This window comes from Plectropomus leopardus, chromosome 8, assembly GCF_008729295.1.
Source record: "Plectropomus leopardus isolate mb chromosome 8, YSFRI_Pleo_2.0, whole genome shotgun sequence".
NCBI lineage: Eukaryota > Metazoa > Chordata > Actinopteri > Perciformes > Serranidae > Plectropomus > Plectropomus leopardus.
In genome coordinates this window covers 12,078,439-12,093,184 of record NC_056470.1, presented here as the reverse complement: position 1 = coordinate 12,093,184, position 14,746 = coordinate 12,078,439, and the positions used below count along the sequence as shown (strand labels likewise).

Genomic DNA, 14,746 nt, shown 5'->3' with positions numbered 1-14,746 from the left:
CAGGGGATGTTTTTTTTAACCTGCTAAAGCTATATGTATTTATTTAAATGCATGACACCACCATAAATTAGTTGTTAGATTTTTAAAAAATTACCCCTTGAAGTGAAAAGTTGAAGATGAAATTCTGGAGTTGAAAAAAGCCTGTTTTTTTCATTCTTGACGTGCACTGCTGGTTAGTTAGTGCAAACTGTATATCGTTGGCAAAATTGAAATAAGACGTAGAATATCGGGAATTTGATGACGTATCACTATTACTAGATTTGGTTCTGTTTTTTCCTGACAGAAGTGTTTGTCCAACAAAATGTGTTCAAGAGCTGTTGAAAATGTATTTATTTATTTTGAAAAAGAAAATATTCAGGCTTTGAGGGCCTGTTTTCTTTTCAAATCTGCACTAAATTGAATACAAAATACAGCCGTTTAAAGCTGTATGCCCTTCCCCTTAGTCTCTTCCCCAAAAATTATTTGACATGCCTTCCCCTTTTTGCAACAACTCTCCTCCCTCACAAATCACCAACAGTGGTACAGAGGAAGTATATTCAAGGAAATAATAAAAGAATCACAATAAAAAAATCTAAATTATACTACAAGAAATATGTACAAAATATAATATCTAGCTGTATTAATAATATTATAAATGAATTACTGATTTGTCCTTATCTTTCAAAACCAGTACTGAACCTCTAAAACCGTATTAATTAGCATATTTAGTAACGGTTTTGGTTATGCAATTCGGTTCTTGAACACCCACTTACAACGCGACGTCGCAAAGCAGTGACGTACAGATGTGGCGACTTGACGCTTGCGCACTGCAGATCCAGCGCTGATGCAAGAAATTTTCGGCGCAGCCTTGTGGGACAGATCGAGGAACAAAAAGTAGCCAGATTTCAGTCACTTTCCAGCCCGCAAACATGTCAGGAGACGAGGTGAGTCGCCCGGGTTATCTACTGTTTATTCCGTGTTGGTGTGTGGACTTGTTGGCTGAAATTAGGGGAATTATCGGGTGAAATGGGTGTTGTGGATGACTTTGGGCCTCGTTGTCGCTGCTGCTCCCCTCCCTGTCCGCACCAGCTCTCACATGGCTGCAGCCGAGCTAACAACGGGCGGCCCGCTAAAACGAGAAGAAAACACCAAATATACCACTGTATCACGATCTAACACTTCCCGCGGGTCATTGATCATCACCGTGGTTGGTGAATCCGCCCTGTCACAACTGCTGAATTACTCAAAACGACGGTTGAAGTTAGCAAGCTAGCGTTAGCTGGCTGGTAACTAAGCTGCGGAGCTAACGCTCAACACAAAGCAGCCGTTACCGGCTGTAACGGCTGCTCTGTGATACAGCCGTCAGAGGTATCATGGTTAACATCATCGAAATCAAACTGCATGAATTGTGTTTTTATTTCAAACAGCTGTTTACGGACTCTAAATGAATTAAGCCTTGCTGCAGCGTGACGTCCGCATTGTAGTTTCAGATGTTAGGTAGTGAAAGAAATGGGTTTCAGATTTTCCAAATCATTATTCTTGAGGTCAGTTTTTCTGTGTTCATCCGGCTGCGATGACACACCGGTTTGTCAGATAGTTGCATCAGATAACTGAGATTACAATATCAGGCTGATCGTTAAGACGAAGAAGAGGGTCGCAACGTTTCAGTCCGGTCTCGTATCACACCGTCTTTTTTTCATTCATTTGTTCAGGTGAGGTAGGCAGGTGTCCGCTGTGGGGCTGCATCTCCATTATTTTCATTTTGATTCAGCTAATAATTGCCCAACACAATGTTTACTGATAAAGTGACAGAGGACAAAGGAAGATCACAAATTTACAGGTTCAAATTGACAAATTCAGATTTCTCATTTTGTTCGAAAGTCTATATCAGATATAAGATAATATTGATAAAACATAGATATTTGATTAACTATAAATAAAGCTAAATAGTGTTGTCCCGTTGAGAGTCTAACACTAATACATGCCATTTTTGCTAAGCATGACATTAACACAGCAGATTAATTTTCTGTGAATTAATCATAATGTGAGTGTAATGTCACTTTCTATTAAAGGACACTCAAAGCCCCCCACCAGTGTATTTTGGCATTTTTCAGATTTATATATCATAAACATCACTGTGTGCTCGCTAGTCACCTTACATTGTATTAAACTATCATTGTACCTTTATGGCCTTAGTTATATCTCTCTGTGTAAGTGCTCATTACATTGTTTTATATCAAAGCGCAAAATATGTGACAGCACTTGTCTTTTATTTAATGTTACCAGTTGACTTCAGCTGGTGAAATTAAATGTGTTAATTTGACAACAAACATACTGTGAATGTCGAGTTTTCATGTTATAAGAGCTATAAAACACATATTTAACATTATCAGTAGATGAGATGTCTCTCTGCCTCATCAGAACACACTGTCATATAATTGATAATGATCACAGTGAAACACTCCTAAAATGACCTGCAGTGACCCAGCGGATACAACCAGGGCTGGAAATTAGGGACAGCCACGAGCCAAATGTTGGTAAAATATGCAAGTGGCTGCTGGATTTGTTTCTCTAACCAGGCCAAAAAACAATGGCTACAATCTACTGAATAGATTTTGTAATCCACCAGCCACTGTGGCAGGTGGACAAAATTTAAACTTTGATTTGAAGACATTCTGAGAAAAACAGAGTCGTAATACATTGAATGAAAATGAAAATCAGTAATTGCAGAGGTGGGTGCAAGCAAAACAACAAATTAGTAAGCAATTGATAAAAGACCCAAATCATTTTTCAAAAGGGAAAAAGTTCCCCAGAGACTCGATTTAAACACAGAAATTGTGGTTAGATTACACATTTGTTTGCGGGTTGTGTCCATGTGGTTTTGCGGGTGAATATAGATGTAGATGTGTATAGATATGTTAAACCTGCATATGAGGACGAGTATATATGAATATATTCTCCTGAAAATGAAGGACTGAATGAGTTGCTGTGCATATACATATGTGCTTTTCTAAAAAACTGGGGAAGGGTTTTATATAAAAATATCTACAGGATTGTGTAAACGCTATTTTGCCTGAAAAAAAAACTTCTCAAAGTTGTTAAGCTTAATTTTCTCTCTTTTCTATTTCTCCGCAAAGATGATTTTCGATCCTAACATGACCAAGAAGAAGAAGAAAAAGAAGAAGCCCTTCATGCTGGATGAGGACGGAGGAGAAGGGATGGGAGGAGAAGAGGCTAAAGAGGTGGAGGCAAAGGAGGCAGAGCCAGAGACCGGAGACGACAAGGAGCTGGATCTAGATGAAGATGAAGGCAGGAAGAAAGGTAAGAATGAAAAAGAGATGCGTCAGCGTCAGTGCATGTTGTTTGTGAAGGATGTGATGTTGCACATTTAACCGTCAGCGTACATTAAGTTGGACGTGAGCAGTTCGTTTTGTCTTGTCTTCAGAGCCGTCCGATGATTTAAACGACTTGAACTTCTTCAATCAGAAGAAAAAGAAAAAGAAACCCAAGAAAGTATTTGATAATGACGTGGAGGAGGGACTAAAGGTCAGTCACTGCTGAACCACATCCAGGTTTTCCTCTTTCCTCTCATATATTCTACTCTGCACATTTCTGTTTGCTTCCATCCTGCCTTTCAAATCATTTTACATCAACACTTCTTCACTGTTGTTCATCTTGTCCTAACCACACTCCCACGGTTATTCTCATCATCTCCTCACCAAATTTCACTTCTCGTTGGTCCGAATCAGGAACTGAAAATCGAGGGAGAGCAGGCGGAGGTGCTGGAGGAGGACAACCTGGACCTGATGCTTCCTACCAAAAAGAAGAAGTCAAAGAAAGTGGACTTTGATGAGGGAGAGCCGCTGGAGAAGGATGATGGTGAGAATAAGTCACCTCATGTTCAAAACAGATAGCTAAAGGAAGACGTGTGAAATAATATGTTTGTGTAACGTGTTTCCAGCGTTGGAGGACGATGAGGGGAAGAACAATGATGGCATTTCATTCAGCTCCTCCACAGGACCGGCCTGGGCCGGCACCGAAAGAGACTACACTTATGATGAGGTATGACCGCTGTAAACACACTTTCCACACATACACAGCCAAGACTTGGACATTTACACTTCATCTTACACGAGGAAGGACAGCTTATTTGTTTTCAGGGATATTTAAAGATGTAAGCAGTCTTTTCATCCACTCAGATGTTTTCCGTTTTTTTTTTCAGTTGTGTACAGTATTGCAAGTTTTTACCATCTTAATTTCCTGCAACCTGGAATAAATACAAGAAGTATTCATGATGAATAACAAGCATATTTTTCGGTTCAGTGTCATGTCTTGAGGACATCATTATATCAGTTGTCTGTTGTGGATAAATGCCGTAAATCCGCTTAGACATTGCAGGGAAAAGATGCTTCTTAGAACTTCAGAACATGCCTGAAAATCATCACGATTTTAAGATATATTTGATATCAGAATATTGCGGTAATGGTTACATGTACATCCACGGGCATGTTGCAAACAGGAACTGCTAATAGTTAATTCGGCTAACTTTTAATTTTAGCCATTTGCTCAAAATGTAAACAATACAGGCTTTAAAAATGGGGTTCAAGCTAACTCAGTGACTTCATGGCGGCGTGATGCTTCTATTTACTTCCACTTAAGTCCCCAAATGATTGAAACATGATCATGATTATCCACCAAATAGAATTAAGACAAAGAATAATATGAGTCACAAATATTTAAATATGAACTTAACATTTAGGGCCCGAGCACCGACCACAGGCGGTCACTGAAGGCCCTGAAACTGAAGGATTTATTTTTTTTAATATTTCTGTTTTACTGTCATTCTCCTCTGCTCTGTGCAGACATTGGCCTGTATTGAAAGTTCCAGCATGCACACATAAACCGAAACAATAATTACAAATGTTAAAGATCTTATCCTGATGTTTATGCGCTCAGCATAAACTGCAGTTGGCATTACTCTGCGTCTTCTCTGTCTCAGCTCCTGAACCGAGTCTTCAACATCATGAGAGAGAAGAACCCCGACATGGTGGCCGGAGAGAAGAGGAAGTTTGTCATGAAGCCTCCTCAAGTGGTGCGAGTGGGAACCAAGAAAACCTCCTTCGTCAACTTCACAGACATCTGCAAACTGTGAGTTTCCCCTCTCCCACCGTGCACACGCCTGTATAAACGTCTCACACTCTTACTGACAATCCCAGTCGACACCAGTACTACATCTTCAAACTGACCTTTCATGTATTTCATCACAGGTTGCATCGTCAGCCTAAACATCTCCTCGCTTTCCTGCTGGCTGAGTTGGGAACAAGGTAAGTTTGTGTATTTGCAATCATGAAATTATGAAAATACAGTCATTGGATTTTGGGTCAATTTTAGCCACTACTTGCTAAAATGAAAAGTAACATTTCCATGTCCATTATTAAAGTTTTTTTTTTTTTCTTTGTGCCTTTTTTTCCTCCTCATAGTGGATCCATAGACGGAAATAACCAGCTTGTGATCAAAGGCAGATTTCAACAGAAACAGATAGAAAATGTGTTGAGAAGATATATCAGTAAGTATCAGTTAATCCAAGTGTTTAGCAATGAATCATAGCACATGCAAACCCAACCTGACTCTTTAAATTAAGGCTTTGTTTTTTTAAGTCTTTTTTCTATCATACACACTCAGTGTCTGTATTCATCTTTGAATTAAATACAAGAACGAGTTATCCCGTTTACAAAGGTGCCTCGCAGCCCCCACACAGGGTTCTCACAGTCATGACACTCCTGGAAAAGTTATGAAAGTCGAAAAACTGATTTCTACACCAGAAAGTATAATATAATAATACAAGAAGTTTTTTTTTTTTTTTAATTCCTTATTCAAAATGTGCCCTGACTACAGGTATAGGGTATTATATTATCATTTTTATTTTGAAGAATTATGTAGAAAAATAGAACAAATTGGCAACAAGTTTTGAATTATAAAAATATGCAAATATTAAGTGACAGCTCCCACAAATTTCCTCTGATGATGTTACATTTCTTATGTCACATTAAAATCCATTTATAATGTAAATGTAACATATCCTCTGTGAGGGGTGGAAGTTGCAAAAAGAAAATATATATATGAAGTTTTGAAAAGGACAACAATGTTTTTTTTCTCTCTTTTTTTTTTTTTTTTTTTTTTTTAACTGTCCACCATGAGTCCCACAGTGCAGCGCTATGTCAGTGGTCTGTTAATCAACTCTGTTAATTTCCACATCTTGTACTTTTACAAAAAAACAATCTAAAAGAGCACCAAACCTTGCTCCTGTGAGTGCTGCAGTGCTAATATCATCTCACCTCTGCAGAGGAATACGTGACGTGTCACACCTGCCGCTCCCCTGAGACCATCCTGCAGAAGGACACTCGCCTCTATTTCCTGCAGTGTGAAACGTGCCACTCCCGCTGCTCCGTCGCCAGCATCAAGACCGGCTTCCAGGCTGTGACGGGCAAGAGGGCGCAGCTCCGCGCCAAAGCCAACTAAAGACCATCGGAACTGGGCTCCCCCTCCTCTCTCGGCCTCCCCTTTCCCCTCAGAAGGGCCGAAGCTCGGGTCGGACGCCCCTTTGATTCGCTAAAAGGACTCTCTGAATCGAACTGCGGGAGGGTTTGGCTGTTGTTTAGTTGTGGCCTGGCCTGACCGGGCAGGGAGTGAGAGAGTATCTAGCGCTGACAGATGAGGTTCAGGCAGCGAAAGCAGATGATGTGTACCACACACACTGTTGGATGCATTTGATTTGTTGTCTGGCTGATGAACCCTCCACCTCCTAGGTTGTTATTTTTCATTTGCTGTGATTCTTGATTCCTGCAAGAAAACCCTGATTTAACATGGCTTTCTCATTCTTTCCTCTCCAGCTTAACATACACCACACGTGAATCTTTCTTTGGATAAGGAATACATCTCTTTATTCAGTCAGCCAAAGTGTAGTTAAGCTATGTCGATCTACAATCACAGAGCCAAGTTTCTCTGGTAGTTGTATCAGTGTGGCTCATGTGGTCACCTGGTTTTACCTGAATTCCACATTGCTTAAACTCAAGGTTGTGTTCCTTTTTCTGGTCTGGCCCTAAAACACAAAACATGCCAGTCCAGAGTTTTCTGCTCTGGCTTTTTAAAGATAGAAATCAGCAGGCTGGAGTACATGCAGGAAGAATCGTCAGTGTAACTAGTCTGACAGGCTCAGGCACGGAGCTGGTTTTGATCATCTTATAGCAGGAGTTGACCACCAAGTCAAACAACTAGGGGCTGCTGAAGCAGGGAGCACCCTCTCACTGATGACTTTAATAGAGAGGTTGTGTGTGAGACAGATAGAAATTAAACAGTGTGTTTATGAGTGCTTTGTGACATTGATGAGCAACTGTGTACTTCATTATTTCTTCCTTTGACCTTTGAAGTGGAAATCAACACATTTTATCAAATATTGGCGATCTGGTGTTAAAATGAATAAATCAGTTTTGTTAAGAAGAGCTCATGCCAGTCCCCTAACACAAACACCTAAATGCCTCCCCCTATAAACAGCCAGATCAGTGTCCGCTAACAGATCTTTATTTTCAAGTGTGATTCTAGAAACTTACACCACAAGCCAGCTAGGATATGAAGGGTATCATTCCATATTGAATAATACATGACGTGCATGATACTGGCTCTGTTCTTGTTTTAGAGGAATGTGGATAAGAAGGTCTGGCTTGAATCATTTTAAAACCTGGTTTTTACAAAAATAAAATATTCTACTCTCTCTCTCTCCATTACTGCTCTCTCTCTCTGTTATCCATCATGCCACAATTTCTTTTGTACAGAAAATCCATACACTTATATCACTTTTTGAAACTTTGTTTTCTTTTTACATTAATTGCAATGAAAATCTAAGCATGGAGACAGTTTTGTTTTTTGAGATCAGTGAATCCGCAGCAGGTTAATTTCTCACTTGACAGCTGTTTACAGCGCTGAGGATGGCCCTAATGTTAACATTGGTGCTATGTTGTTGCTACCTCTGGAAGCTCAAAAGTGTTACTTGCTAATATTGCATTTATATAGCTGAGATTCATCTTAACAAAACCTTATTATATCTACTGTCTGTAAATAAAAAAAAATCAGTATTTTAAATAGCTAAATGCAAATATGTTCTGTAGCGGCTAAAAAGTGTATATTACTGTTCTAATGACTGAATTCAAGTTATTGAGACAGGCTCGACTGGGCACAGGCCTAACGTTGCTTTCCTGCAAAAAGTCGCTTAAATAAACATATTCTGACCAGCAAAAGACTCAAAATGACCGCAAAAAAATGCCAAAGAATACACAAAATCATCCCAAAGACACAGAAAAACATCTCAAAGCCCACAAAGAAACAGAAAACTGCATGCAGACACAGAATTATCCCAAAGAGATACAAACCCACAAAAAGATGCATAGCAACTGCAAAGAAACGCTAAATAAAAACAACAAAAAAGGAAGCAAAACCACTACAGAGTCTGCACCCGCATTAACACTGCCAATACTAAACAATATTTTTAAACTAGTAGATTGTTAGGTCCTCTTTAAACACAAATTAATCTCGATTATTATTAGTCAGCATTTTATTACTAAATTGTTTTTAATTATGTACTTAGGGTACAGGTTTTTGTTAAAATAATGTATTATCCCTACTGTCAGTGCTATGCTTTTTTCCCCACTCCGTATCAGTTTTCATGTTTTTATTATTTTATTCTTTTAATAATATTTTTTATAACGGTATCAACTTTTAATTTGAAGGATAGTACCGGAAATATCCCGCCAGCTCGTTGCTGATTGGTTGGCTTGACGTCTTTTTTTGGAAGAGAAGCCGCAGCAGCCCAACGGCAGGAGCCACCAGCTTCGGTACCGAGCAACCGTGAAGAGCAGCCGAGAACAAGGCGAGGAACCATGCCCCGTGTCTATATCGGACGACTGAGCTATCATGTCCGCGAAAAAGACATTCAGCGATTTTTCAGCGGATATGGAAAGCTCATGGAAATCGATTTGAAAAATGGGTGAGTTGTCGGTCTAAAAGCAAACACGGGTTAGCCAACAAGCTGCTGCTAATGTTAGCCTATCGTTGTAACGACGTCAGCGTAGCTAAAGCAACATTTTACGCATTAAAGCAAATGTACTTTGTCTCTACGTTTAAGTGAGCTCGCAAAGTTAAACCAGCTGGATTGATTTGTTGAAAAAAATCAAGCCTTGTCAGTTGTTTGTTTGATTTCTCAACTTTTCGTCTTTCTCGTGTGGCATATGTCGCATGGCCAACATGGCGTCTTTGTGTTTGTTGTAGCGCGGAGCTAGCAGGCCCTGCTAACCATAACTAGCTAGCCCTAAAAACGAACACATGTGGGGTTTCGAGTAGATGTGACTGTGTCTTCATTGTTGTGATTGTTGTTAACCGTCGCGTTACCTCTCTTTTCTCTTTCCAGGTATGGATTTGTGGAGTTCGAGGATAACCGGGACGCCGACGATGCCGTGTACGAGTTAAACGGGAAGGAGCTGTGCGGGGAGCGGGTGATCGTCGAGCATGCCCGGGGGCCGCGGCGAGACCGAGATGGCTACGGTGGGGGTTACTGGGGTGGTGGGCGCAGTAAGTGCAGTCTATTACAAGATACCCTCTCTTCCCCTTCCCCTTGGGGTGAGGTGTCGATGTGGACTGCACAGAGAGCTGTTTTGTTGTTTCATGCTGGCGCTAATTAACAGACATTTAGCATAAGTTTCTAAAAGTTTGACTGTTTCAAATGACTCTTGATTTGCAGGTACCCTGTAACGCTTTATGATCAGAAGTCTTGAATCCCATTGTAGAGTATTGTGTGGCTACACGATTACTATGGATTGGATTGCATGCAAACTTAAAAATAGCTAACTAGGGATGTCCCGATCAAGTTTTTAATTGCCCACGTTCCTGGGCATTTGATATTAAGTATGTAGTCACGATCCAATACTTTTATTGACCTTGATAACACAGTTGCACAGTGCACACAGCAATTACTTTTTAAGTTATTAAAATTAATATATTTGATATGCTGGACATTTTAATACCTCTGAAATACGTTTCAAGACAAAATGTCTTCATCCAAACAGTGTCACAAGATTATTTTTTTTTTGTAATTTTAGAAAACTTTCAAAGTAAACAAACGTGATTAAATGGCTCTTACCATGGTTCCACCATGCACAGAAAGTTTTAGTTTTTTCTATTTTCATAAAATGACCAAGTAAGCAAACAAATGTATTTAGTAATAATTCTCAATTGTTTTTAGTGCAGCATTTTTTCCAACAAAATAACAAAGTAAATTAATTAAAACGCGTCTTCAGAAGTTGCTCTCAAAAATATTTGGTGTAAGTACTGATTACTGTAAATGAGTAATGTAACCAAAGTTCTACATTAAAGTAGTGTTATAGCTTAACTCAATTAGCTCAAAGCTTAATGTTCCTTAGTCGCATCAAATAAAAATTAGTCACAGTTGAACACGGAAAATAAAAGTTTTTCTACTTATTTGAGTAGCAGCATTACAATAACACCTGAATATCTGCTGCAAATTGTGCTCTGCGTTTATGACACCTGGGTGACGTTGGATGTAAACAAGTGTTTGGTTGGGGTGCATGCTTGATTTAACTGATCCCAACCAATTAAAAATGCGTTGATCAGGCCTGATAGCATTTCTTCACACCTGATCGGGACATCCCCATTGCTATCATATTTGAAGTCGTACCATACTATTCATATTAATAAAGTTATCTAGCTGTACGCCCAAAGGGAAAAGTTCCTGATTTACACTCTTCTTGGTCAGGCAGTTTAAAATGTTTTGCGTGTTCGGTCTCATCTTGCTGAACAATTCTTTATTTTCTACCGCCAAGGGTTATCGACCTGCTCGTTTTTGCTCCCCCCTAGTGATCATGGGCCACCATTGATTGGCCTGTGTTTCACAATTGGGATGGAACAACAATATGCAAGTCAGAGCCCTCAAATAGAAGAACTCATAAGTTGGTATTAGCTAAGATAGCTCGAAGCAAGGCTTCCCTATCACGGATTGCAATTTTTCCTGGATGATAATTGTTATTTTGGTGTGCCATGTTATGAAGGCGTGAATTTCCAAATTTGTTGTTTGCACCGCATAAGGAAGCTAATCACAAATAATCACTTCAAACCTAGCTAGTGTAGTTTTAGCTTAATCATTAGGACTAGACTAACATTTTCATGTGAAATGTGTATTTTTAACTTTGGTATATATTTTTATATTCGACATTAACAAAAGTCCTTGATGTTTCAATTTGAAAGAGTCCAGTTGCGGGCTGAGGCTGAGAGTCCATTGAGGCTAAAGATGACTGGCTAAGATGACTGCCTGTCCCGTTTGGCCTTGGCTTTCACCTTACAATGTGTGTGTGACCTTTGCCCCCCCTTGATCCTTGGCTGACCTAACCGGAAGCCATGATGACAGCAGCCTTTTGCCAATAGACCAGGGGTGATGGTGAGGATTGCCATTGGTTTCTATGTTGACAGAAAACATAAGTGGAGCGGCTCAAGTAAAGAACTTACAATCAAAACAAATGTTGTAAGTCAGAAAACTGGTAAACAAAATTTCAGACCGACATCTGGTCAAATACAAAAAGATTGGTCTGTGTGTTTGTTCACACCGTTCTTTCTTAATTTGATTGAACAGTGCCCTTGACCGCAACCTATGTGGATACCTCCTTTCTGTTTGTGTTACAGGGTTCGGAGGTCTTGAAAGAACATCACTGTTCATTTGTTTATGCGGCTATAGCATCACAGTGTGATGTACTGGAGTAAGACAGGCTTTGTATTGCCGGAAACAGATGCAGTGGTGTTCTTTGCAGCAGAGCACAACATCAAAATGCTGAACAGTACAAAGAGCCCGTGCAGTGGCCTGTAGATCACTTATCTGAAGCTTTGTTTGAAAATGGGATCAGAGGGACTCCTTTCATTATTAAACTCAAATTTATACCCCCTTGGACTTATATCTGGCAAGTCACTACCTTGTGTTCATATGATAACCCAGGCCAGTAGTTCTTTGTTTCTCGGCCATTTTTGTCCTTTCTGACTTTTTTCATGTGCTGTTGTTTTTAAAGGTAGCGGTTACAGCAGCCGGAGCCGCTCTGGCAGGGATAAGTATGGGCCTCCCGTCCGTACTGAGTACCGACTCATCGTGGAGAACTTGTCCAGCCGCTGCAGCTGGCAGGACCTCAAGGTAGATGTTAAAACACAAGCTTGGTTTTTCCTCGGTTAAATTGTTGTAACCAATAGATTCATACCTTAAACTGTTCAGACAGAATGAGGCTTTCAGCATATTTAAATGTTTTTCTCCTAATTTTGGATGTCTCGCAGGATTTCATGCGTCAGGCAGGAGAGGTCACCTATGCTGATGCCCACAAGGAACGCACAAATGAGGGTGTGATCGAGTTTCGGTCCCACTCAGACATGAAGAGGGCCATTGACAAGCTGGACGGTACAGATATCAATGGACGGAAGATTCGTCTGGTGGAGGACCGACCTCGCAAACGAAGGTCGTACTCTGGCAGCCGCTCCAGGTAGGAACACTAAACAAGTACACACTAAGTTTCTCTGGTCAGTCAGTGTTGGTAATGAAGTTGTAACACTGGTTAATTGCACAAGAATCGACTGTAGTTCTGTTTTTGACTTGTGCTGTTGTCCGCAGATCTCGCAGTCGCCGTCGCTCCCGCAGCAGGAGCCGTAGAAGCCACAGAAGTAGGAGCTCCAGGAGTCGCTCCAGATCCCACTCCAGGTGAGATTGAGTCTAATCCCTCAAATAAATAAAATACAGATTGGAGATCTAGTTTAAGCATTGATGTGGATAAGTAAGGTGTATTGGGTCTTGTGCCAGAAATTTAACAAAAGAAATTGTTACATGGCAAAATCAGGCAGAAGTAAATATGGTTCTTTTATGTCTTACAGGTCTCGTTCCCGTAGCAACAAGAGGCGTCACCATTCCCGCTCCAGGTCTGGAAGGAAGTCTCGCTCCAAGTCAGGAGAAAGCAAGTCACGCTCTCGCAACCGCAGGTCCCGTTCTCGCTCCCGCAAATCTAAATCTCGTTCACGCTCCCGCAAATCCCGGTCCCACTCAGCCGACCGGAAATCCAAATCCCGCTCAAAGAGCCGTTCAAAGGTAAAGTCAGAGCGTGATTCTCGCAGTCGATCCAAGGAGATGTCTGGTGACAAGAAGTCCCGCAGCCGTTCAGCTTCCCCGATGGAGAACGGGAAGGAGGAGCATGTCGCCACGTTTCCCTCCCGTTCCCCATCCCCACACGAGGACGACCGCCGGTCCAAGTCCAGGGAGAAGCGTTCAGCCTCCCGCTCAAGGTCTCGTTCACGGTCTAGATCAGCTTCTCAGGATTAGTGGAATTAGAGGGAAGCGTTTCTCTCATTGTTGATCCGTATGCTGTACATACTGAGCAGTGTCGTCATACTGGCTTACGTTTCCTGGCTCGTCTACTTTTCTCCTTCAAGCGTGCACCCGTCTCAAACATGTTTTAAATGCAGTTTAATCAGAGGATGCACCAAAGCGACAGGGAATCTTCCTCTTTGGAATAATTTCGGTCTTGTCTGGTACCCAAACATCACAAATGTTCTTCCTATTTATTTTTCAGATATTAAAGTGCTAGTCGTGATCTTTAGAGCTGCAGTGAGCGATGTTTCAAGTCACTCTGTCCCCCAAAATGACGCCACTTGATAGGTAAACTTTAGATTTATCACAAAATCCTGTTTTAATCAAAAGCTGTCAATAGCTCAAAAATGAAGTTGTCTTCATTTACGTCATCATAATTGTGCCTCTCGGTTTACATTTTTGTTTCATGCTCATTCAAATTGCATGTTTGTCGGAGAAAAGTAGAATTTGGCTGCAGTGTTGGAGCATGGTTTCCCTTTTTTCCGGTCTCAACAATTGCTTTCTCAAGGAATCGGCCACACTTCGTGTCGTCTTTGGGTACTCTAAAATGCACAACTGGGATGCAAGAACTTGTGCTGCAGAACTGCATATTTACAAGTTAATATGGGTTTGAACAACTTGCATTGTAGGTGGACTATTTTCCCTTTTTAACCTCTTGTACATAGACTGTGTAATCAGCATCGAAAACTGATTTCTTCTTTTTTGTCCCCCCCTTTTTTCTTTTTTGGGTAACTGAGCAGGTAATCTTTTTGAAGACCTTTTTGGATTTCTGTTTGCGTGGAGCCTCAAGTGAAATGTCCAATTTTTCTTGCATTTCTCACTTGGTTCTGATTGCAGCCTTGACAAATTAATCTCAATTTATATTTCGTCGTCTTTTTTTTTTTTTTTTGCAAGTTTAATCCAGGGGTAAAGGGTTTTGTTGAGCCTCTGCTAATTTAAAGTGTAGCTTGTACTGGAGTTTTTGTACTTGTGAGGTACATTATTCAAATCTCCGGAGGGTCTGTTTGTGCGTTTAACAACATCAGACTTATGAATGCACCCCCATCTCTCTCCATCTTGTGGAACTGATATTTTTTTTCTTCCATGCGAATGAGATCTAACAGAGAAAATGTCCTTTTTTTATTGTATGTTCAATTAAAGATCTTAATGAAAAATCTCGCTGTGTGACGTTGCCTTGTGTCAGGATTACAGAAACCTTGACTGCAGTATCGACATGACCTATATCCTGCTAATTATATAATAAATGCTCTTTCATTAAGGGGCGGCACTCTGGAAAAATGAGCAGGATCAATGTGTTACGTCTCGAAACGGAAGCTG

General features: G+C 40.6%; 2 protein-coding genes across 4 annotated transcripts; both read left to right on the top strand.

The window, feature by feature from the left end:
* The first annotated feature begins 795 nt into the window (after positions 1–795).
* eif2s2 (eukaryotic translation initiation factor 2, subunit 2 beta) lies at positions 796–7,757 on the top strand. The gene is made up of 9 exons (XM_042492519.1): positions 796–923; positions 3,117–3,300; positions 3,425–3,525; positions 3,729–3,858; positions 3,941–4,041; positions 4,979–5,127; positions 5,247–5,303; positions 5,460–5,545; positions 6,323–7,757. The coding sequence occupies exons 1-9, from the start codon at positions 909–911 to the stop codon at positions 6,496–6,498; spliced, it is 999 nt and encodes a 332-aa protein (XP_042348453.1). The 5' UTR covers positions 796–908; the 3' UTR covers positions 6,499–7,757.
* A 1,086-nt stretch (positions 7,758–8,843) lies between these two features.
* Positions 8,844–14,583, top strand: LOC121946853 (serine/arginine-rich splicing factor 6-like). Of its 3 annotated transcripts, none has more exons than XM_042491648.1 (6): positions 8,844–9,016; positions 9,437–9,570; positions 12,096–12,214; positions 12,352–12,554; positions 12,683–12,769; positions 12,940–14,583. In XM_042491648.1, the coding sequence occupies exons 1-6, from the start codon at positions 8,910–8,912 to the stop codon at positions 13,379–13,381; spliced, it is 1,092 nt and encodes a 363-aa protein (XP_042347582.1). In that variant the 5' UTR covers positions 8,844–8,909; the 3' UTR covers positions 13,382–14,583. The 3 variants fall into 3 exon arrangements, with proteins under 3 accessions (XP_042347582.1, XP_042347581.1, XP_042347583.1); XM_042491647.1 differs by having other exon boundaries at positions 9,437–9,597; XM_042491649.1 differs by lacking the exons at positions 8,844–9,016; positions 9,437–9,570 and adding an exon at positions 10,471–11,990.
* Positions 14,584–14,746: the final 163 nt, after the last annotated feature.

Excerpts from the sequence above, each read along its gene's own strand:
- eif2s2 (XM_042492519.1), top strand. Across the intron at positions 5,304-5,459 it reads CTGGCTGAGTTGGGAACAAG|TGGATCCATAGACGGAAATA; the intron begins GTAAGTTTGTGT and ends TCCTCCTCATAG. Across the intron at positions 5,546-6,322 it reads TGTGTTGAGAAGATATATCA|AGGAATACGTGACGTGTCAC; the intron begins GTAAGTATCAGT and ends TCACCTCTGCAG.
- LOC121946853 (XM_042491647.1), top strand. The coding sequence starts at position 8,910 with ATGCCCCGTGTCTATATCGGACGACTGAGCTATCATGTCCGCGAAAAA. Across the intron at positions 9,017-9,436 it reads GAAATCGATTTGAAAAATGG|GTATGGATTTGTGGAGTTCG; the intron begins GTGAGTTGTCGG and ends TTCTCTTTCCAG. Across the intron at positions 12,555-12,682 it reads TACTCTGGCAGCCGCTCCAG|ATCTCGCAGTCGCCGTCGCT; the intron begins GTAGGAACACTA and ends TGTTGTCCGCAG.